At 45.7% G+C, this 22878-nt stretch overlaps 1 protein-coding gene and 1 non-coding gene across 2 annotated transcripts in view; one reads left to right on the top strand and one right to left on the bottom strand.

Annotated features, from left to right (window-relative positions):
- Window positions 1-22878, bottom strand: part of WWTR1 (WW domain containing transcription regulator 1) — a 168950-nt gene that overhangs the window by 6854 nt on the left and 139218 nt on the right. Inside the window, exons 5-6 of the mRNA XM_029061833.1 lie at window positions 1778-1911; window positions 328-440 (exon numbers count right to left, since the gene is read on the bottom strand). Coding sequence (XP_028917666.1) covers window positions 328-440; window positions 1778-1911 — 247 coding nt within the window. The remainder of the gene's footprint in view (window positions 1-327; window positions 441-1777; window positions 1912-22878) is intronic.
- LOC114817758 lies at window positions 6554-6691 on the top strand. Its single transcript, XR_003765614.1, has one exon. It is a non-coding gene; the product is annotated as a small nucleolar RNA SNORA7 (small nucleolar RNA).

Raw genomic sequence — 22878 nt, 5'->3', positions numbered from 1 at the left:
AACTATCTCTACCTTTACATCCTGGTAATGTGAGCAAACTCGTTCACAAACATTTTAAAGTTCTGAAATCATGAGAACATCAAAACATCTGCATGTTTGTTTTATTGGATTATCACTTATTGCTGATGCTTTTCAAGGGGCATTGCTTGCACCCAAAGTCACTGAGTTTCCTGCCAACATGGCATGCCCTCCAATGCCCTCCCCAACCCTACCCCCTTGTCCCCCGTAAATTCTTGGTTCACAAACTCAAAGGCTTAAACAGCCTTTGCAATCGGACATGTTGTCAGAACAGCTTTTAGGCAAAATACTGGTATCCCTTGTGCCTACCTGTGTCCATCTCATCTACGTTGCTGAGGAAATCTTCAGGAGTTGTCGGTATGCTGTAGCATCCTAACCCTAGTCCACTGTCTGTGCTCTGCTCTCTGGAATGGTACGGCCCGCTACAAATTCAAACATGGAGAAACCGTGGTGAGGATGCTACAGTTCTGGATGACCCCTCTCGATGGAACTTCCGGCCAGAGCGCGATGGTCCAAATGCTAAAAGAATGGAGTTCTAGGGCGGGTCCCCGGGCCTATCTGACATTCTGACTCTCCCAGGGTCTCCCCGGGGAAGACCATAGCAACACTCCCCTCTTCCCCTTCCCTCCCTCCTCTCCCGCCCCCGTTTGGGAATAACCAGTAGGAAATGATGGACCTAGTATTCCCCTATTCATTCATTCAATCATATTTATTGAGTGCTTCCTGTGTGCAAAGCACTGAACTAAGAGCTTGGGAAAGTACAATACAGCAATAAGTGATAAACTATTAGTTTATAAACAATAAATTCTTTAGTTTGAGTTCATGGAACTTAGATTTGTGGATATGCACAACTCCTCTGTCCCAAAACCGTGCTCACATCTTTGAAGATGTGGGAGAATCAAACCCAATAAGTGATAAGCACATAAAATTTTAACAGTCTCTATCAAGCTGCTATAAAACACGGTACCTTAATCTCTTCTTTATTTTCACATATTTTTTAAGTGAGAACAATAAATACCCTATCCTCACCCACCTTGCTTCTATCCAGGTTTTGCTGCTCACATTCAATCCTTTGTGGCATTGACAAAGAGGTCTTTAAATAGGTTACTTTTACTCCTCTTTCACCTCGTCCCTCTTTCCTGTGATTTCAATCATCAACGAGGCTAGCTTCTTCTATCATGTGAGTTTTTATTATACGTTTTGGATGAAACTTTGTTAGGGAACTGGGGAAGCTTCAGCTGACAACATGAGTCTATTCGAATACTGTTTTCCACGGGATCAGAGGAGCCCTTTGAACGCTGGAATGGGCCAGGACTAGTGTTGGTTTTTCTTAACATGGGGCCTGGCTAGGATGAAAGTCTGGTATTTCTGGGAGGACTGGATGTTGTATTGGACTCTCCCAAGTGCTTAGTACAGTGTTCTGCGCACAGTACGCACTCAATAAATACCACTGATGACGGATGATGATGGGTGGATTTTGCTCAAAATATAACTAGGGAACGTGTCGTCAGCTTCTTACCCCTCAACTACCGAAAACAGCATCATCAGACCATCCCCCTCCTATTTAGGATGAAACTCATCATCCCTGACTGGATGAGGCTGGAGTCTCAGAGCCGTGCCCACGTTGTGACTCGGCCTGGAATGCAGTCAGTTTCCCAGGCAACTGTGGGAATCTCTCCCCTGTTCCCCAAGCCCACGGCGGTGCTCACCCCCAGCTACACGGCTAGGAGCAGCGTGGGAGCGAATCGTGCCTCCTTACCCATTGAGAAAAGGATCCGAGCCGCTATTTGTAATCGATCTCATGTCTTGGGTCATGGCGGGGGTGTTCACGGCAGCTTGAACCGGGGCCATGGTCTCCGACTCCATGGGAAGTTGTCTACATAGTGCGGCTTCCTACATAAACACGAGAGGAAATGGGGGGGGAAATGGTTATTTGTTCCTGGATGCTGCTTACGGGAATTGTGACAAAACATGCATCCAATGAAAACAATTTCTTCCTGCAATTAGCCAGAGCTTTAGACACGACCCAAAAGCCTCTTGATTACTGCGGAAAGTTTGTACCTCGGTGGAGTTCCCATTTTACAATCCATCTGTGCTATTTATTGACTGCTTACTGTGTGAGGAGCACTGTCCTAAACATTTGAGACAGTTTAACATAGTTGGTAGACCACCCCCTGTGCACTCTTCCCAAAGCCAGTGAAGGCCATTAAAATTCAGCATTCCAAGTTTCCAAGTGGTAAGCCATATTGTCTCAAAAAACACCTGCTTTGGCTCAGAACAATTTTATTCCCTTTTTCGGGTTGAGTTTCTCATTTGATATATAACATCCACACATATTTTGTGGGTATCTTTACAAACACACACATGAACACACACACCTGAAGCACTATTGGAAGCAGCACGGCCTAGGGAAGCTGCATGGCCTAGTGGATAGAACACGGGCCTGGGAGTCAGAAGGTCATGGGTTCTAATCCTGGCTCTGCCACTTGTCTGTTGTGTGACCTTGGGCAAGTCGCTTCACTTCTCTGTGCCTCAGTTCCCTCATCTGTAAAATGGGGATTAAGACTGTGAGCCCCACATGGTACAGAAACTATGTCCAACCCGATTATCTTGTATCTACCCCAGAGCTTAGAACAGTGCCTGGCACATAGTAAGTGCTTAACAAATACCATTATTATTGTTATTATTATTAATAATAATATTAAATGAGGACAGTGCTTGGCACATAGTAAGCACTTCATAAATTCCATAAAAATTAAAAATAAAAATAAATAAATCGGAGGAGCAGCATGACCTAGTGGCAAGACCGTGGGCTTGGGAGTCAGAGGTCGTGGGTTCTAATCCTGACTCCACCACTTGTCTGCTGTGTGACCTTGGGCAAGTCACTTCACTTCTCTGTGCCTCAGTTACCTCATTTGTAAAGCGGGGATTAAGACTGAGCCCCACGTGGGACAACCTGATCACCTAGTATCTACCTCAGTGCTTACAACAGTGCTTGGCACATAGGAAGGGCTTAATAAATATTATAATTAGTAGTAGTATTAAAACGTTCAGACAAAAAGACAAAAATTGACGAGAAAGAGCGGATAGCATCCACTTTGTCTATTTTCGCTTTTAAATCAAACAGTCTCTTTCCCTGACTGTGTTTCTTGAGCCTTTGTCAGGTGAAAGATCCCTTGTGAAAGATTCCAACTCTCAGGCAATATACAAAGGGAACCTGAAGGGGGCAGGAAGGCTGCAGAAGGAAAATTCAAAAGGAAAAACATTTGGGAATAGGGCAGGGAAGCTTTGCGACTGGAGACAGTCGCATTTCTCGGAATGCGGGGTAATCATTTCATCGGCCTTGTGAGGAGCAGCCGTCCACATCCCCAGGCCCAGCCGTCTCAGGGAAGACACCACTGCCCCGATATCTGTGTATAGAGAAATGGAAATGGAAATAGAATGGACAGCCTGGCTCAGTGGCTTGGGAGTCAGAGGTCATGGGTTCGTATCCCGGCTCTGCCACTTGTCAGCTGTGAGTCATTTAACTTCTCTGTGCCTCAGTTACCTCATCTGTAAAATGGGGATTAACTGTGAGGTTCACGTGGGACAAACTGATGACCCTGTATCTACCCCAGCGCTTAGAACAGTGCTCTGCACACAGTAAGCGCTTAAATACCAACATTACTATTATTATTTCTTTGCAAACCCATTCCTCGGGCCTCTCCCACTTGGTCACATTGACAAGACAAAGATAATATGACATGGATAAAATGTGTTATTTTCCCAGGAACAGCTGCCTTGTTTCTTTCTTTTTTTCATTGCTTCTCAAAGATGAGAAAAGTTACCATTTCCCCACTGCTGATTGCTTAGCGGAAGGTGCTCAGCAGATCCAGCCGCCAATGTAACGCAGAGCACGGATGAAGAGAGGAAAGACTACACATCACCTCCACAGATTCACACTATCATTGCCCAAACCTCAATTCTTAAGGGACTTGAGATAAAACAATCTTAGTACGAGCGACATAACATGACCAAAGAGACTTGACCAAACTTCAACATTTCTCGGCATAGGTCACGGTGATCTAGAATTATTAATACTTAAGTTTGATTAAGTTGTTGTTGTCAAGCTTTATGACAAAGGAAAAAAAATATTTTTCGAGAATTCATTTTGTTTGGTCACAGGCCAACTTACAGGAGATGATTCTGAAAACGAATGGGAAGGATTCAAAACAAAGTAGGAGAGTGTAACGGGCCCAGTGGATAGAGCACGGGACTGGGAATCGGAAGGACCTGGGTTCCAATCCCATATCCCCCTCTTGTCTGTCGTGTGACCTTGGGCAAGTCACTCAACTTCTCTGTGCTTCTGTTACCTCATCTGGAAACGGGGATTAAGACTGAGAGCCCAGTATGGGACATGGACTGTGTTCAACCTGATTAGCTTGTATCTATCCCAGTGCTTAGTACAGTGTCTGGCACATAGTAAGTGCTTAACAAATATTATTAAAAAAATAAATAAAAGTGTTTTGATCTGCTTGGGCGGAAGGCTCAAGCAAGGCAGCTTTCCAAAATGTTCACTGGGAAGGTCGATCTCGATGAAAACAAGTATTTGGAACTGCCAATTCCTGTTTCAAAGGAACTCCCCCTTTCAACAAAATGTCTGGAGACATAAAAACAACGCTTACTCAACCCGAGTACCTCTGGGTCTGACAGGGCATACCCTGGCAACTCTGGGGCTGGCAATACAGAACACCGGTTCCTCTGGGCTTGTCAGTACATCAGCTCCGGCACTAGCTGCCCGGGATCTTTTTTAAAAAAATACATTCAGTGCATATCTCCCCACTCCTCAACAACCTCCAGTGGTTGCGCATCCAGCTCCACGTCAAACAGAAACTCCTTACCGTTGGCTTTTAAGCAATGTCAGCTCGCCCCCTTCTATCTTGGTGCACCTATTACAGCCCAGCCTGCATGCTTCACTCCTCCTCTGCCACCCACCTCCTCACCGTCTCCCGTTCTCGCCTATCCCGCCGACGACCCCTGGGCCACGTCCTCCCGCCGTCCTGGAATGCCCTCCCTCCTCACCTCTGCCAAACTAATTCTCTTCCCCTCTTCAAAACCCTACTTAAAGCTCACCTCCTCCAAGAGGCCTTCCCAGACTGAGCTCCCCTTTTCCCTCTGCTCCCTCTACTCCCCGCTTCACCTTTCCACAGGTAAACCCTCTTCTCCCCCCTTTCCCTCTGCTCCTCCCCTCTCCCATCCCATCCCCTCAGCACTGTACTCGTCTGCTCAACTGTATATATCTTCATCACCTTATTTTGTTAATGAGATGTACATCACCTTGATTCTATTTATTTGCTATTGTTTTAATGAGATGTTCATCCCCTCGACTCTATTTATTGCTATTGTTCCTGCCCGTCTCCCCCGATTAGACTGTAAGCCCGTCAAAGGGCAGGGACCGTCTCTATCTGTTGCCGATTTGTCCATTCCAAGCTCTTAGTACAGTGCTCTGCACACAGTAAGCGATCAATAAATACTATTGAATGAATGAATCACCAACCTGCTCACTGTGCCTCAATCTCATCTATCTCACTGCTGATCCCTTTACCCCATCCTCCCTCAGGCCTGCAACTCCCTCCCCTTTCTTATCTGACCTGACAATCACTCTCCCCTCCTTCATCACTCTCCCCTCCTTCAAAGCCTTATTAAAATCACACCTCTCCTAAGAGGCCTTCCCATACTAAGCCCTCATTTCCCTACTCCTTCCCCTAACTTGCAGTAGGCTTGCACTTGGATCTGCACTCTTTATTCACCCCATCCTTAGTCCCACAGCCCTTATATATGTTTCCATAATTTATTTTAATGTCTGTCTGCCCCACTAGACCATAAACTCCTTGTGGGCAGAGAACATGTCCACCAACTGTCTACTCTCCCAAGCACTTAGTACAGTGCTCTGTACATAGTAAGCGCTCAATAAATACCATTGATTAATTAAATTTGGCAAGTAGGGGACAGAGAGGAGCCGGTCAAGGAAGCCCATTTATGTGGCCCATGCAGGGAGTCCTCAGCCTCTAGAAAGGGGCTCGGCCATGGAATCCTGGCCCTGTTGTTTGCCTGCTGTGTGATCTTGGGCAAGTCACTAAAGTTTTCTGTGTCTCAGTTTCCTCTTCTGTGAAATGGGGGTTATATTATCTGTTTGCCCAACAGTGAGCCTTCTGTGGGACAAGGACTGTATCCACCCTGATTAACTTGTACCAACACTAGTGCTTAGCAAAGTGCCAGACCTAGAGTAAGGGCTTAACAAAGACTATCATTATTATTATTATTTTGTTAGTAACAACAGCAACGATACTACTACTACTAATAATAACCAGAGGCCAGAGGTGGCCACTCCATGGGAGAGATGGAAGGTGATGTGTAATCACTCCCTCCTTCGCCCCCTCCCCCGATTTTTGAAATGGGCTACAAGCCTCACTCAGCCCTTGAAAATCAGTAGTAGCAGAAGCACTAGTAATAATAATAATTATGAAAATTATTAGGCACTTACTATGTGCTAAGCAGCCTCTCAGGGTCACACCTGAAGAGTTTCCAGTCCTCTACCAGTCTTCGCTACGAGATGGAGAGTCAAGCAGAGGTATATCCATTCCATTCCTAGCTTGGCCAGTGGCTAGCGAATGGAAGGCAATCTGCTACAGGTCGAAACTCACCCGTGCTGGGCAGCAGTGGCACGGGAGAGAGTCGAGGGGAGACTAAAATTTAATGTGCCGAAAGAAGCAATGGTAAACCGCTGCCGTATTTTTACCAAGAAAACTCTCTGGATCCACTACCAGAACGATTGCAGATGGAGAGCGGGGTGTTCTGGGAGAGATGTCCGTGGTGTCACTATGCTTATGCTTGTCGGCATAAAACAAGACAATGTGCAAAGCACTGTTCTAAGCACTGGGATAGATACAGGGACACAGACCCTGTCCTACAAGGGGCTCACACTCTTAATCCCTATTTTACAGGTAGGTAACTGAGGCCCAGAGAAGTGAGGTGCCTTGCTCAAGGTCACAAAACAGACTGTGGCAGAGCAGGGATTAAAACCCAGTTCCTTCTGACTCTGAGGCCTCTGCTCTATCCACTAAGCCATGCTGCTTCTCGTACTGCTTCTAGTAGTAGAAGTGATATTTATTGACCAACGACTGGGTGTAATGCACTGTGCTAAGTGCTTGGGGAGTACAAAACAAGCAAATGATACATTCCCTGCCCATAAGGATCTTACATTTCACTTTAATGATGGGACAGATGTAAAAGTAGTGCAGAGTTATTAAATTAAATATTTGCATGTACAATAGAATAAACATTAGTACATAAGGGCTGAGGACTGAATGAATTCATTCAAATCTATGAAGCGCTTACTGTGTGCAGAGCACTGTACTACGCGCTTGGGATGAGGGTGAGTAGATACAGGAGTGGGAGTGCAAGCAGTGGCCAGTGGGTTGCTATATCTCGAGATGCTGCAAATTAAACGGGGTAGGCATGTTGGGCTTTCCGGAAGGCTACGACAAGACCTGAGTGTCTTTCTTTAGAGCTGAAAATATTCAAAACGGTGGGTTTCTGGACAGTTAGCTCTTGGAAAATTGTTCCCTCCTACTCCCCATCGCCCTTAAAATCCTTGCTCCTCTCCCCCTCCCACTTCAAAATAAAAAGCCGGCATCCACTGTGGGGTTCCACAGGGACGAACTTCACTGCTCTTCCCAGCTTTCAGGGAAGCTCCACATTGGCAGGATTAAACTAACCACTAAGGAGGGGTGGAGAGAATATTTGCATGCCTAATGGAAAGAGTACAGGCCTGGGAGGCAGAGGACCTGCGTTCTAATCTCAGTTTTGTGACATGCTGGCTGTGGGATCTCGGTTACTTCACTTCTCCGTGCCTTAGTTTTCTCATTTGTAAAACTGTAATTCAATATCTATTCTCCCGCCCACTTAGACTATGAACTCCATATGGGACAGGGACTGTGTCTGACCTGATTATTACGTAGCTACCACAGTGCTTAATGTACAGTGCGTGGCACTGTAGAGAAGCAGCGAGGCTTAGTGGAAAGAGCCTGGGCTTGGGAGGCAGAGGTCGTGGGTTCTAATCCCAGCTCCACCACTTGTCAGCTGTGTGACTTTGGGCAAGTCACTTAACTTCTTTGTGCCTCAGTTACCTCATCTGGAAAATGGGGATTAAGACTGTGAGCCCCACCTGGGACAACTTGATAACCTTGTATCTCCCCCAGTGCTTAGAACAGTGCTTGGCATATAGTAAGAGGTTAACAAATACCATCATTATTATTAATATTATTATATAAGTGCTTAGCAAATGCCAAAAATATTCTTATTTACTTTGAACACTTCCTGGACAGGGTTTAATCTTAAATTGAGAACATCAGGGAGTTTCCGGTGAGCCACACAGAAGAGCTAGCTTTCTGTTGAAAAGAAAATATTTATATTCAATTTCTGCTTCTGTTGTTCGGTTTGTCTGAACAACAGCTCTGGCTGGCCCTGGAGGAGAGAAATTCCCATCCATCACACCTAACCGGATGCCACCCTTGGCCCCTCCGGCCCCCTCAACTCCTTTTGAAACCACTGAGAAATTTGAAGTTGGGAGTCTTCTAACTCAAACTTGGGCAGAACATCAGGCTCTTGGGGTGACGGGGGACATCAGCTGCTCACTCAGGGAATTCAAAAAGACTATAATGAAAGACAAACAACCCAGGCTCTAATTTGAGCAGGAAACACCTGTAAACACTGCTGGAACCGAACAGCTGAGGATGAGAGAAGAGACGGGCAGAGAAACTTGTAACTGAAGCTGAGAGGGTGGAGGGGGAGCTGCTGACCCCAGCCATGCTTGTAACTCAAAGAATGATTTTCACCACCCGGAAGTGGAAGTTCCATTATTGTTCCTGATGCAACTGGCGACTCTAGCGTTTGATGGTATTTACTGAGCACTTACTGTGTACTAAGCATTTGGGAAAGTACAATGCTACACTGCATCGGTTGACACGTTCCCTGCAAACAAGGAGTTTACCGCCTAGAGGAGAAGACGGACACTAAAATAAATGAAGGCTATGGGCTTAACTGCTTTGGGGCTGAGGGTGGGGTGAATATCAAATGCTTAAAGAGCAGAGAGATCCAACTGCAACTCTGGGGTTTTCGGAAGCTAGCTGCAGAAAAAAGTCATCACGCTTCCAAACTCTAAATGTCCCGGGAAAGAGGCCCTCTACATTATGTGCTCCTCTCTCCCACACTACCTGGCCTCTCTTTAAGTTCTCCGCAGCCACCACGATCCTCACCAAACACCCCAAGCCCTCTGCTCTCCAAACCACAAAGCCTAACGACCAACAATGACTCATTTCCCAATCATCTCCTATACTGAGCCGTTCTTTCGACAAGATCAGGCAGCTCTGTGAGATCCAAAATGATCCTCGAACACCATCTTCGGCTTTGAGACCTGCCTATTCTGAGGGGAATTGTAGAAAGAACATACTGGCAATTTATTTATTTATATTAACGTCTCCCCCTCTAGACTTTAAGCTCATTGTGGACAGGGAATGTCTCTGTTTACAGTTGCACTGTAATCTCCCAAGCACTTAGTACAGCGCTCTGCACACAGTAAGAGTTCAATAAATACAACTGAATGAATGAATGGAAACATCCAAAGCAGTGGAAGAAACACATAGACAGCATATCACCACCAGTCCTACAATGATTGATTTTTTTAGCTATTTATTGAGCTCTTACTGTGTGCAGAACAATGAATTAAGTTCTTGGGAGAGTACAATCTAACAGTTGGTTGGCATGTTCCCTGCCCACAACGAGTTTACAGTCTAGAGGGGATAACTCCTATGAGGATAATTCCTGGGTCACACTAGCCAGCTATGATAACAATCGATCAATGGTATTTATTGATGACACGGTTTCCCCTGCTGCAAGAGGGGGCCTCATCTTCACCCACTCCCCAAGACTCACTGGGAAAGGGGGAAGAGTTGGATTTCTTCTTGCTCCTCAAAGCAGCTTTTGCACCATGACACCTCCCCATCCCTCTCCTTCTTTTCCTTTGAAGCCCATATCACTTACCTCTACCATCCACTCCAGATACTAGTCACAGTCATCTACCGCAGTTAGCATCTCTAGTCACTGTATGATCTCAACCCTCTTCAACTCTGAAATCCCTCCATCTGACCACAACCTCCACAGCTGTCTTCTTTCCTACACAGCTCCTCCCCACAAATCTACTCTTTCTCCCCACAAAGACCTCCGATCTTTTAACCCCAGTAACCATGCCTCCATTTAGCCCTTCTAATGATGACCAAACTGAAGACCTCAATACCACCCTCACATAAACAACCCTCTCTAAGGTCACCAGTGATCTCCTTCTTGCCAAATCCAATGGCCTCTACTCCATCCTAATTCTCCTCGACCACTCGGCTGCCTTCAATACTGTCGACCATCCCCTTCTCCTGGAAGTATTATCCAACTTCGGTTTCACTGACACTCTCCTCTCCTAGTTCTCCTCCTATCTGCTCATTCTCAGTCTTTTTCACAGGCTCTTCCTCTGCCTCCTCCCCGAACTATGGGTATCCTTAAGGTTCAGTTCTGGGTCCCCTTCTGTTCTCCATCTACACCCACTCCCTTGGAGAACTCATTCACTTCCATGGCTTCAACTTCCACCTCTATGCGAATGATACCCAAATAATAATAATAATGATGTCATTTGTTAAGCACTAAGTGCAAAGCACTGTTCTAAGTGCTGGGGAGGATACAAGGTGATCAGGTTGTCCCACGTGGGGCTCACAACCTTCATCCCCATTTTACAGATGAGGTAACTGAGGCACAGAGAAGTGAAGTGACTTGTCCAAAGTCCCACAGCTGACAAGCGATGGAGCCGGGATTTGAACCCATGATATCTGACTCCCAAGCCTGTGCCCCTTCCACTGAGCCACGCTGCTTCTCTACCCAAATTTACATCTCGCCCCCGATCTCTCTCCCTCTCTGCAGGCTCCTATCTCCTCTTCCCTTCAAGACATCCCTACTTGGATGTCCTCCCTTCAGCTCAAACTTAACATGACTACAGCAGAACCTCTTATCTTCTCACCTAAACCTTGTCCTTCCCTTGACTTTCTCATCACTGTAGACAGCACCGTCATCTTTCCTGCATCACAAGCCTGTAACCTTGGCCTTATTCTTGACTCTTCTCTCTCATTCAACCTACACATTCAATCTATCACTAATTCCTGTCAGTTCAACTTTCACAACACTGCTAAAATCCTTCCTTTCCTCTCCATCCAAACTGTTACCACATTAATTCAAGCACTTATCCTATCCAAATTTGATTACTATATCGCCTCTTTGCTGACCTCACTGCCTCCTGACTCTTCCCTCTCCAGTCCATACCTCCCTCCACTGCCCGGATCATTTTTCTACAGAAACCATCAGTCCATGTATCCTCACTCCTCAAGAACCTCCAGTGGCTGTACATCCACCTCCTCAACAAACAGAAATGCCTTACCACAGGCTTTAAAGCACTCAATCACCTCGTCCCATTCTACCTCACCTCTCTATCTCCTACTACAACCCAGCCCACACACTTCGCTCCTCTAATGCCAACCTATTCGCTGTACCTTGATCTCTTCTATCTCGCCACTGACCTCTCACCCACATCCTGCATCTGGTCCGGAACACCCTCCCTCTTTATATCCAACAGACAATTACACTCCCCACCTTCAAAGCCTTATTGAAGGCCCATATCCTCCAAGAGGTCTTCCCTGACTCACTCCTCATTTCCTCTTTTCCCACTTATTTCTGCCTCATCCGGACTTGCTCCTTTTATTCACCACCCCCACCCTCAGCCCACAGCACTTATGTACATATCCATAATTTATTTATTGACATTAATGTCTGTCTCCCCCTCTTAACTGTAAATTCATTATGGGCAGGGAATGTGTCTGTTATATTGTTCTGTTATATTCTCCCAAGTGCTTTGAACAGAGCCCTGCTCACCGTAAGTGCTCGATAAATACAATTGATTGATTGATTGATTGATTATCAAGGGCTTCCTGTGTGCAGGGCACTGTCCTAAGCCCCTGGGAGAGTACAGTACAACAGAATTGGTAGACTCATCCCCTGCCCACAAGAAGCTAAAGGTCTAGAAGGGGAGACAGCGTGGCTCAGTGGAAAGAGCCCGGGCCTTGGAGTCAGAGGTCATGAGTTCAAATCCCAGCTCTGCCACTTGTCAGCTGTGTGACCGTGGGCAAGTCACTTCACTTCTCTGTGCCTCAGTTACCTCATCTGTAAAATGGGGATTAAGACTGGGAGCCCCACGTGGGACAACCCGATGGCCCTGTGTCTACCCCAGCACTTAGAACAGTGCTCTGCACATAGTAAGCGCTTAACAAATACCAACATTATTATTAAATAAATTACGGATAGATACATAGGGCTGTGGGATGGAAGGTAGGGTGAATAACGAATACTTAAAACAGGATGGATCCAAGTGCAGTGACGGCAACAGCAGGTAAATGGAATTGCATTCACCCCTTTCCCTTGCCACCTTCCCTTCCTCTCCCCACCGCTTTCCCATTTGACCAAAGCGCACGGTCCCAGCCGCGCATGCCACTGCCACTGCTGTCCTGCCCTCCTCCCCCGAATGTCTCCTGTATTGGACAGGCTTCACCCCCGTGTCCTGCGTCAGGCGGAACTCCAGGCGTCTCTCACCGCCATCACATATAACCCAGCACCATTGCCCAGTTCCCACTTCTAGCCCCACCTGGCCTTCCCAGCCCAGCCGGGGAGAAGAGACCCAGGGACGGATCGGGGCAGACAGGCGCAGCTGTCCCTGGGGGCAAATTGGCCCTGTTCTTAACCGTCCCCCTGCCCCTCCCCTTCTGGGCTAGAGGTGTGGCTAGGACGATGAGGTTGGGATGGGAGTGGGTGTCAAAGTTACATACAATGCTGGGGCCCGGGGACGGGAAGACTGAAGATGAGCAGGCTAAGATGGGCTTCAAGGCTTGGCTCTCCTCAATCTGACCCTACCTTCCCCGCTTTCTCTTGTCCTGCAGTTCCCCAGCTCTCCGTCTTCATTCCTCCCATGCCAGTCTCTTAGCCTTACCTGACCTATATCCGTTCTCTTGCTCAGACTGTTCCCCCCAGCTTAGAATCCTTCAGGCAGACCACAGGCAGACCACAGCTCTTCCCACATTCAAAGCTCTCCTAAGACCCCAACTCCTCCAATAAGCTTCACCTGACTCATTTCCCAGTCCCCTGAGCCCTTTCATCCCTTCAACCACCTCGAGCCTCAATGAACCAGCGTCGTTGTCTACATGGCTGCTCAATGTATTTTATTTCGATGACTAAGGACAGTTGGTCTGAATCAGAGCAAGAAAGGCTCTAACCTTCTCCAAGAGGAAGAGGGAGACCACAAACACCACACAGCAAGAGGGAAGTGCCTCGGGATGACTGAGGGCAGTTGTCGGGAACAGATACGTCAACGTTTTCGAGGAACGTATCACAGTTATTTCATGTGGGGTCTGGCTGGACATGCGATTGGCAGGCATCTCAAAGCAAACTCAAAGGAGTCGGGCTGGGGGAGGCATGTGGTGAGGGAAGGGTATGGTCAAAAATAGGAGGGGAACAGTTTTCATCCACATGGGTGGGTGGAGAGGAAGCCAAAGCAGAGGAAAATGAAACCCAGGTCCCGAAATCTCAGAGCCCGAAAATGGCTGCCCCTCACGGGAATCTGCGTTGGCGGCCTCATCGGTTATAGCCTGCCGAATTTTTCACCCTCTTTATGACGGCCCTGGGTGGAAATCTCCTTTTAACCGGATCCCCAAGGATGCTAAAAATTCACTGTCACATTTCCTGGAACCTCCCTGTACATGCTCAGCTGCTAGAATCCCTTCAGAGGCAGAGTAAAGACGCACTCCTGACACATTTGGGATGAGGCAAAGTTGTTAATAGCCCCATCCTGCCACTCCCCTCATTCAGGAGCAGACACCAATGTTGACAAAGTGGCACCCTTACAGGTCCTAGGAAACCCCCTGTAGGAAAATGTGACATATTTTGGCCTATTTCCCTCTTCCAAAGAACAGGAAGTGATATGAAAGAAAGGGAGGGTCCTTCTCTGTCTACAGAGAGCAGAAACACAAACCGAGGCGGCTGCCCTTCCCTGCGACATGTCTGTATGTGGGTTCTTTCCCCGAGGCTCCCTGGGAAGGTTGATTAATCAATTAATTAGTGGTACTTACTGAGCGCTTACTGTGTGCAGAGTATTGTACTAAGCACTTGAGGGAGTACAATAGTGTTGGTAGCTTTAGCCTTGACTCTCAGTAGTGCTTGTAAATAACGATAGTCTGCAAGGAAATCTGGGAGCTGGAACTATTTCTGCATTACAGACAAGCACAAGAACTATTTCTGGATTACATACAAACCCATGTGAACCATTTCGACAATACAAACACACATAAACTAGTTCTGCATTACAGGCAAACATATGTGAATTATTCCTTTCTGCAAAAGAGGCAAACACCCATAAAGTATTTCTGCATTTTGGGCAAACGCAAATGACCTATTTCTGGATTAAAGACAAACGTGAACAATTTCTGGATTAACGGCAGGCCCCACCCTCAGTATTTTCATAAAGGCTGGGTTTTGCTTCAATTTTACAAAACAAAGGGCCTATTATTGCTAAATACCAATGTTCCCACTTCGGCTTCTGGTGTGTCAGAAGCTGTGTGTGTGTGTGTATGTATATGTGTGTGCATGTGCATGCATTACAATATTTTAATCTTTACAAAAAGCTGCCCTTAACCCAAAAGAACAAAAACACCATCTAGAAAGCTCTCTCAGGTTTGTCCTCACCCCCAGCTAGGAGTAGTTCTTCCAGCACAGCAGTGGCAGAGGAAAGATCGGCTTTAAACAGGCCGTCAGTCAGTCAGCAGGCCAGCTGGGGCTGCCATCCTCCTGAAAGGAGTCACACGAGACTCTCCGGTGGCCCCCTCCCTTGTCCCCAAACTCTTTTTGCCGCTTCCCAGTTGCCTGACAACCAAGAAGTATGCTTACTTGGCGGTTCTCTTTTTTTAATAGTATTTGTTAGGCTTACTATGTTTCAAGCACTATTTTAAGTGCTGGGGTAGATCAGCAAACAATTGTATTTACTGAGTACTTATTATGTTTGGAGGACTGTACTGAGCACTTGGGAGGGGTAATAATAATAATAATGATGGTTTTTGTTAAGCACTTACTATGTGTCAAGTCCTATTCTAAGTGCTGGGCAGATATAAGCTAATCCAGTTGAACACTGTCCCTGTCCCACATGGGGCTCACAATCTTAATCCCCATTTTACAAATGAGGTAACTGAGGCACAGAGAAACTAAATGACTTGCCCAATTAAGTGACTTGTCACACTGCAAACAAGTGGCAGAGCCACTTGTTAAACCAGAATTAAAACCCAGGTCCTTCTGACTCCCAGGGCTGTGCTCTATCCACAAGACCATGCTGCTTCCCGAGTACAATATAACAGAATCAGCAGACACACTCCTTGCCCATAACGAGCTTACAGTCTAGAGGACTAGACTGTATCTATAGGGTAGATTCAAGTTAATCAGGTCAGACAGACCCAGATTCTGGCCCATGTGGGGCTCACAGTCTAAGCAGAAGGAAGAACAGCTACGAGTTCCCATTTTACAGATGAGGTAACTGAGGCACAGAGAAATTAAGTGACTCACCCAAGGTCACACAGCAGACAAGTGACAGAGCTGAGATTAGTATCCAGGTCCTCTGGCTCCCGGGCCCATGCTTTATCTAGTAGGTCAAACTACTTCCCAAACTTTTGCCAAGCATGTTGATCCACTCTTCCCCACCTCTTTCAATCAATCAATCACATTTATGCAGTGCTTACTGTGTGCAGGACACTGTATTAAGCACTTGGGAGAGAACGACACACTATAACAGAGATGTCCTGAAGGCAGGAGGAAATGCAAGTTTGCAGAGGAGAGAGGACAGAGTTGGAGATTTGGGAATCATCTATACAGAGATGGTAGTTGAAGCCATGGAGCAAATGACCTCTCGAAGGAGTGGGTGTAGCTGCTGAAAGGAACCTGAACTGAATCTTGAGGCACCTCCACAGTTAGCGGATGGGAGGCAGAGGAGGAGCCTGTGAAAGGGACGGAGAAAGAGAAGTTGGAGGGATAGGAGAACCAGGAGAGGACAGTGTCAGTGTATCCAAGTGTAGATGATGTTTCCAAGAGAAGGAGATGCTCCTCGGTGTTAAAGGCAGCAGAAAGATCGAGGAGGATTTGGATGGAGTAGAACTCTGTATCTTACCATCCAAGCCCTGACCTCCCCATGAGCTTCCCATCGTTTTAGACAGCACCACCATCCTTCCTGTCTCACAATCTCGTAATCTTGGCATTATCCTTGACTCCTCTCTCTCATTCAACCCACACATTCAATCTATCATTAAATCCAGGCTGTTCAACCTTCCCAACATCACTAAAAGCCTCCCTTTCCTCTCCATCCAAATTCCTACCATGTAAATCCAAGCACCTACCCTATCCTGCTTTGATTAATCTATCAGCTTCCTGGCTGACCTCCCTGCCTCCTGACTCCCTCTAGTCCAGTCCATACTCAACTTTGCTGGCCAGATCATTTTTTTTTTACAAAAATATTCAGTTCACGTTTCCCCCCTCCTAAAGAACCTCCAGTCATTGCCCATCAACCTTCACATCGAACAGAAACTCTTTATCTTTGGCTTTACGGCACTTAATCAGCTCTCCCCCTCCTACCTAACCTCAGTAATGGCCTACTACAACCCATCCTGCATACCTGTGCACTCTGCTCCTCTAAAACCAACCTAATCTATGAAGCTCGATCTCATCTATCCATCCACTGATCCCTTGTTCATGTTTTTCCTTGGGCCTGGCACTTCTTCCCACTTTGTATCCACTCTCCCTACCTTCAAAACCTTTCTAAAATCACATCTCCTCTAAAAGGCCTTTCCAAACTTAGAATCTTTATTTCTCCTCTCCTCCCTCCCTTTTGTGTCAATTATGAAATTGGGTGTGTACCTCAAGCATTTTTGATAGTCACCCCAGGCCCACACAGCACTTCTGTGAATATTCTTATATCATACTAATTCGCCTATCCCTAATCTATTTTAACGTCCGTCTCCTTGTGTAGGCTGTAACCTCCACTGGGCAGGGATCACAGCTACCCACTGTATTGTACTGTACCTTTCCAGCTGCTTAGTACAGTGCTCTACACACAGTAAGCGGTCAGTAAATACTGCTGTTTGACAGATTGATAAAACACTGAAACTGCACATGAGGTTTAGCGCTGTTGGTGGCAAGGAGAATCTTGTCTGACACCTTTCTAGATTGAAAAGCTCTCTAGTTTCTAAAGAAAAATAAATATGTTGACCTTGAGGTCAAAGAATACCAGTTTTACTCCTGGCCTAGAGGAAACAGCACGGGCCTGGGAGTTAGAGGACATGCCTGCTTCGCTACATGCCTGCTGTGTGACTTGGGTAAGTGACTTCACTTCTCAGTGACTCAGTTACCTTATTTGTAAAATGGGGATTAAGACTGTGAGCCCCCTAAGGGACTCCATTATTCTATTCCACCCTGACTACTGCTTCTGCCTTCTCACTGACCTGCTGACTTCCTGTCTCTCCCTACTCCAGTCCATACTTCACTCTGGCACGGATCATTTATCAGCAAAAATGTTCAGTCCATATCTCCTCATTCTTCAAAAACCTCCAATGGCTACCCATCCACCTCCACATCCAACAGAAATTCCTTACCAACGGTTATAAAGCACCCAATCATCTCACCTCCACCTACCCTGCTTCACTCATCTCCTACCACAATCCAGCCTGCACACTCCGTTCCTCTCATAACAGCTTTCTCACTGTGCCTCAGCCATGTCTGTCTCACCGCTGACTCCTTTCTCATGTCCTCCCCCTTGCCTGGAACTCCCTCCCCCTCCATATCCGCCAGACCACCACTGTCTCCACCTTCAAAGAATTATTAAGGTCACCTCTCCTCCAAGAGACCTTCCCCGATTAAGCCCTTTTTTCCCTGGTTTGCTCTCCTTTCTGTGCCATCTATGCACCTGGATCTATGACCTTGAGACAATTGATATTCGCCCCACTCCCCAACACACAGCACTTATGCACATATCTTTAAATTATATACTATATATCATTTATTCATGTTAATATCTGTCTCCCCCTCTAGATTGTAAGCTCACTGTGGGCAGGGAATGTATCTGTTAATTTTGCTGCATTATGCTCTCCCAAGCGCTTAGTAGAGTGCTCTGTACATAGGAAGTGCTCAGTAAAGGCCACTGATTGATTGTACCTCAATCTCATCTATCTCACCGGTGACCTCTAGCCCATGTCCACCCCCAGGACTGTAACACCCTACCCCTTCATATCCAACAGACCATCACTCTCCCCATCTTCAAGGTCCTATTGAAGGTACATTTCCTCCAACAGGTCATCTCTGACTAGATCCTCATTTCCTCTTATCCCACTCCCTTCTGCGTTGCTCTTGCACGTGTTTTTTGCACCCTTTATCCACCCTTCACCCCTACAGCACATATTTAAATATCCATAATTTATTTATATGAATGTCTTTCTCCCACTCTGTTATCCCGTTGTGGGCAGGGTACGTTTGTTTTTGCCAACTCTGCTATATTGTACTCTCCCAAGCACTTAGTAGAGTGCTCTGCATATAGTAAGTGGTCAATAAATAGGATTTACTCTGGGCAGTTGGTGGGCAAAAAAGGTACCATTTCTCCTCTTGCAGGGTTTAAATGTTGGTATTCTCTGTTAACCCCTCCTTCAGCCCCATAGCACTTATGTACAGATCCATATTTATTTATATTAATGTCCATCTCCCCTTCTAGACTGTAGACTCATTAACAGCAGGGAATGAGCCTACCAACTCTGCTATACTGGCACAGTATGCTCTCCCAAGTACTTAGTACAGTGCTCTGCAAATGGTGAGTGTTAGGTAAATACGATTGATCATTCACTATGATCTATGCAATGGTAGTTGTAGTAATGTTATTTATTAAACGCTTATTTATACTCTATTGTACTATTTTAAACATTTTCTAAAATATTCTAAATGGTTCTATATTTAACCTATACTACATACTCTATTCTATCACCTAAATACCATTAATGATGATAATAATAGTTGTGGTATTTGTTAAAATCTTACCATTTCCCAAGTACTGTTGAGAAGTAGTGTGGCCTAGTGGAAAGAGCACAGGCCTGGGAGTCAAAGGACCCGAGTTCTAATCTTTGTTCTGCCACTTTTACTCTGTGTGATCTTGGGCAAATCATTTAACTTTGTGTCTGAGTTATCTCATCTGGAAAACGGCGATTAAGACTGTGAGCCCCATATAGGTCATGGACAGTGACCAACCTGATTGCAGAGAAGCAGTGTGGCTCAGTGAACAAAGCCTGGGGTTGGGAGTCAGAGGTCATGGGTTCTAATCCCGGCTCCATCGCTTGCCAGCTGTGCGACTTTGGGCAAGTCACTTAACTTCTCTGTGCCTCAGTTACCTCATCTGTAAAATGGGGATTAAAACTGTGAGCTCCACAGTGGGACAACCTGATCACCTTGTATCCTCCCCAGGGCTTAGAACAGTGCTTTATACATAGTAAGCACTTAACAAATACCACTATTATTATTATTATCTTGGATCTACTCCAGTGGTTAGTTTGGTACCTGGCATATAGTAAGACTTAACAAATGCCATTAAAGAAAAAGGCACTAGAGTAGATACAAGATAATCAGGTTATACACACCCCAGCCCCATATGGGGCTTACAGTCTAAGCAGGAGGGAGAACAGGTAGTGAATCTGCATTTTACAGTTGAGGAAACCATTCTAAACTATTGTCTCTTTTGACTACTGTCTACAGTGATGGGAAAAAAACTGGGGAGGACAGGATTTGGGTGGGAGTTTACTTCTGGACATGTTTAGTTTGAGGTGTTGGCAGGATATCTAGGTAGAGATTTCCTGAAGACAGGAAGAAATGCGAGAAAGCAGGGAAGGGGAGAGGTCAGGGTTGGAGTCATAGATTTGTGAATCATCTGCATAGATTTGGAAGTTGAAGCCATGGGAGCGAATGAGTTCTCCAAGGGAGTGAGTGTAAGTAGAGAATGGAAGGGGACCTAGAACTGAGCCCTGAGGGACCCCCCACTGTCAGAGGGTGGGAGGCAGAGGAGGACTCTGTTGATTTGTACATTCCAAGCGCTTAGTACAGTGCTCTGCAAATAGTAAGCGCTCAATAAATACTATTGAATGAATGAATGAATGACTCAAAAAAATAAACTGAGAAGGCGTGGTCAGAGAGTTAGGAGGAGAACCAAGAGAGGACAGAGTCAGTGAATCCAAGGTCTGATAAAGTTCATGGAGAAGGGGATGGTCTAAACTATACTGTACCATTTTATACTATATTACACTACAATATACTGTTCTATGCACTATTCTCAACTAGTGTTCTAGTTGTATTCTGTATTACACTACATTATATTGCACAGCCTTATACACTATTCTAAACTAGCCTATACTATTCTATACTGCACTGAACTATACTATGCTATGCTAAAACACTCTATTATACTTCCATTCAGTGTGTGACCCTGGTGAGCAGAAGTAAACTACCTCAAATTAGACATTAGAAAAATAATTGGAAATCCCCATTAGAATGGGTTTTTTTTTCAAAATCACAAATCATTTGAGAAATGGAATCAACATCCCCTCCACAGGAAATAAGAATCTCAAATCCAATTCATTCAAAATAAACCTTAGTAATAATCGTGGCATTTGTTAAGCGCTTACTACATGTCAATCATTGTATTACATACTAGCATAGATACGAGATGATCAGGTTGGATACAGACTCTATCCCAGGTGGGGCCCGTAGTTTAAGTTGTCAAGGAGAACAGGTATTGAACTTCCAAATTACAGATGAGGAAACTGAGGCTCAGAGAAGTAAAGCAGTTTGCCCAAGGTCAAGCAGCAAGGCCGAATGGTGTGGACCTGGGAGTCAGAAGGACCTGGGTTCTAATCCTAGCTCTGCCAGTTTTCTTTTGTGAGACCCTGGACAAGTTACTTCACTTCTCTGTGCCTCAGTTCCCTCACCTGAAAAATGGGAATTAAGACAGTGAGCCCATGTGGAACAGGGATTGTGTCCAAGGCAATTGGCTTATATCTACCCCAGAAGCAGCATGGCTTAGTGGAAAGAGCATGGGCTTGGGAGTCAGAGGTTGGGAGTCGGAGGTTGTGGGTTCTAATCCCAACTCCACCATTTGTCAGCTGTGTGACTTTGGGCAAGTCACTTAATTTCTCTGTTCCTTAGTCACCTCATCTGTAAAATGGGAATTAAGACTGTGCGCCCCATGTGGGACACCTGATAACCTTGTATCTACCCCAGCACTTAGAACAGTGCCTGGCGCATAGTAAGTGCTTAAGTATTATTACTATTATTATTATGTTATTATTAAGCAAGCAGTAGAAGCAAGATTAAAACCCAGATCCCAGGCCCTTGCTCTTTCCATTAGGCCACACTACTTCTCCAGCCTTCAAGCCTTCATTAGAAGCAATCTTTTCTTGTGGAAGTTTCTGAAACAGAAGCATCCTGCTGAGGCATTCTTCTCAGGGATGGCCACAGGTTTAAAAAGTCTTCGGAAGTTCAGGCAGACGGGCAGTGTCGATTCTAACCCAACACTGCTCAATTTCTTTTCCACCCAAACAGAAAAATTACTCCAAATGGTGTCATTCTTCAAATAGAAAACATATTTCCAGGGTTATATGATGCTAAGGAACATGACACTGAAGTTCTAAATGCAGCATAAACAAATGTTCCCCAGAAATAACCGCATGCAGTGTATCCTCGTGGAAAGAGCATGGGTCTGAGAGTCAGAGGATCTGAATTCTCATCCCACACCAATACTTGTCTGCTCTGTGACCTTGCAAGTCACTACTCTGTGATTCAGTTTTCTCATCTGTAAAATGGGAATTAAATATTTTTTTCTCCTCCATGGGGACACGGACTGTGCCCAAACTGATTAACTTGTATCTACCCCAGAGCTTAGAACAGTGTTTGGCACATAGTATGCACTTAATAATATATCAATATTAAATACAACCAGAAACAACATGACCTAGTGGAAAGAGCATAGGCCTGGGAGTCAAAGGACCTGGGTTCTAATCCCAGCTCCGCCACTTGTCCGCTGTGTGACCTTGGGTAAGTTATTTAACTTCTCTGTGCCTCTGTTCCCTCATCTGGAAAACAGGGATTAAAATGGTGAGCTCCGTGTGGGACATGGACTGTGTCCAGCCCGATTAAATTGTATCTATCCCAGTGTTTACGGCAGTGCCTAGCACAGAGTAAACACTTAACTGATTCCACGGGTGGGATAGTGTCTGCTAATTCTGTTGTATCATACTCTCGCAGGCACTAAGTACAGTGCTCTGCATTTAGTGTTTAATAAATACCACCGACTGATTGATTAAAAAACATTAATTATCATTATTGTGCCTTTAGGCACCCATCCCCAAATCAAGGGGACCCTATCTTTCTGTCTCTGGGTTTCATGGATAAGATTTGGGAGAGCAGGGTTGGACTTGTCTTCTTGGGCATCGTTTTTTCATTTTTGAAGATTTGTGCTTCCCCGTTTAGACTGTGAGCCCATTATTGGGCAGGGATCGTCTCTATCTGTTGTCGAACTGTACATTCCAAGCGCTTAGAACAGTGCTCTGCACATAGTAAGCGCTCAATAAATACTACTGAATGGATGAACGAATGAATTTGGGTGGGAAATCAGGAATGGGTAAG

Source organism: Ornithorhynchus anatinus, chromosome 1 (assembly GCF_004115215.2).
Source record: "Ornithorhynchus anatinus isolate Pmale09 chromosome 1, mOrnAna1.pri.v4, whole genome shotgun sequence".
Lineage (NCBI taxonomy): Eukaryota > Metazoa > Chordata > Mammalia > Monotremata > Ornithorhynchidae > Ornithorhynchus > Ornithorhynchus anatinus.
Note: the sequence above shows the minus strand (reverse complement) of the source record. Positions and strands in the feature narration are given on the sequence as shown.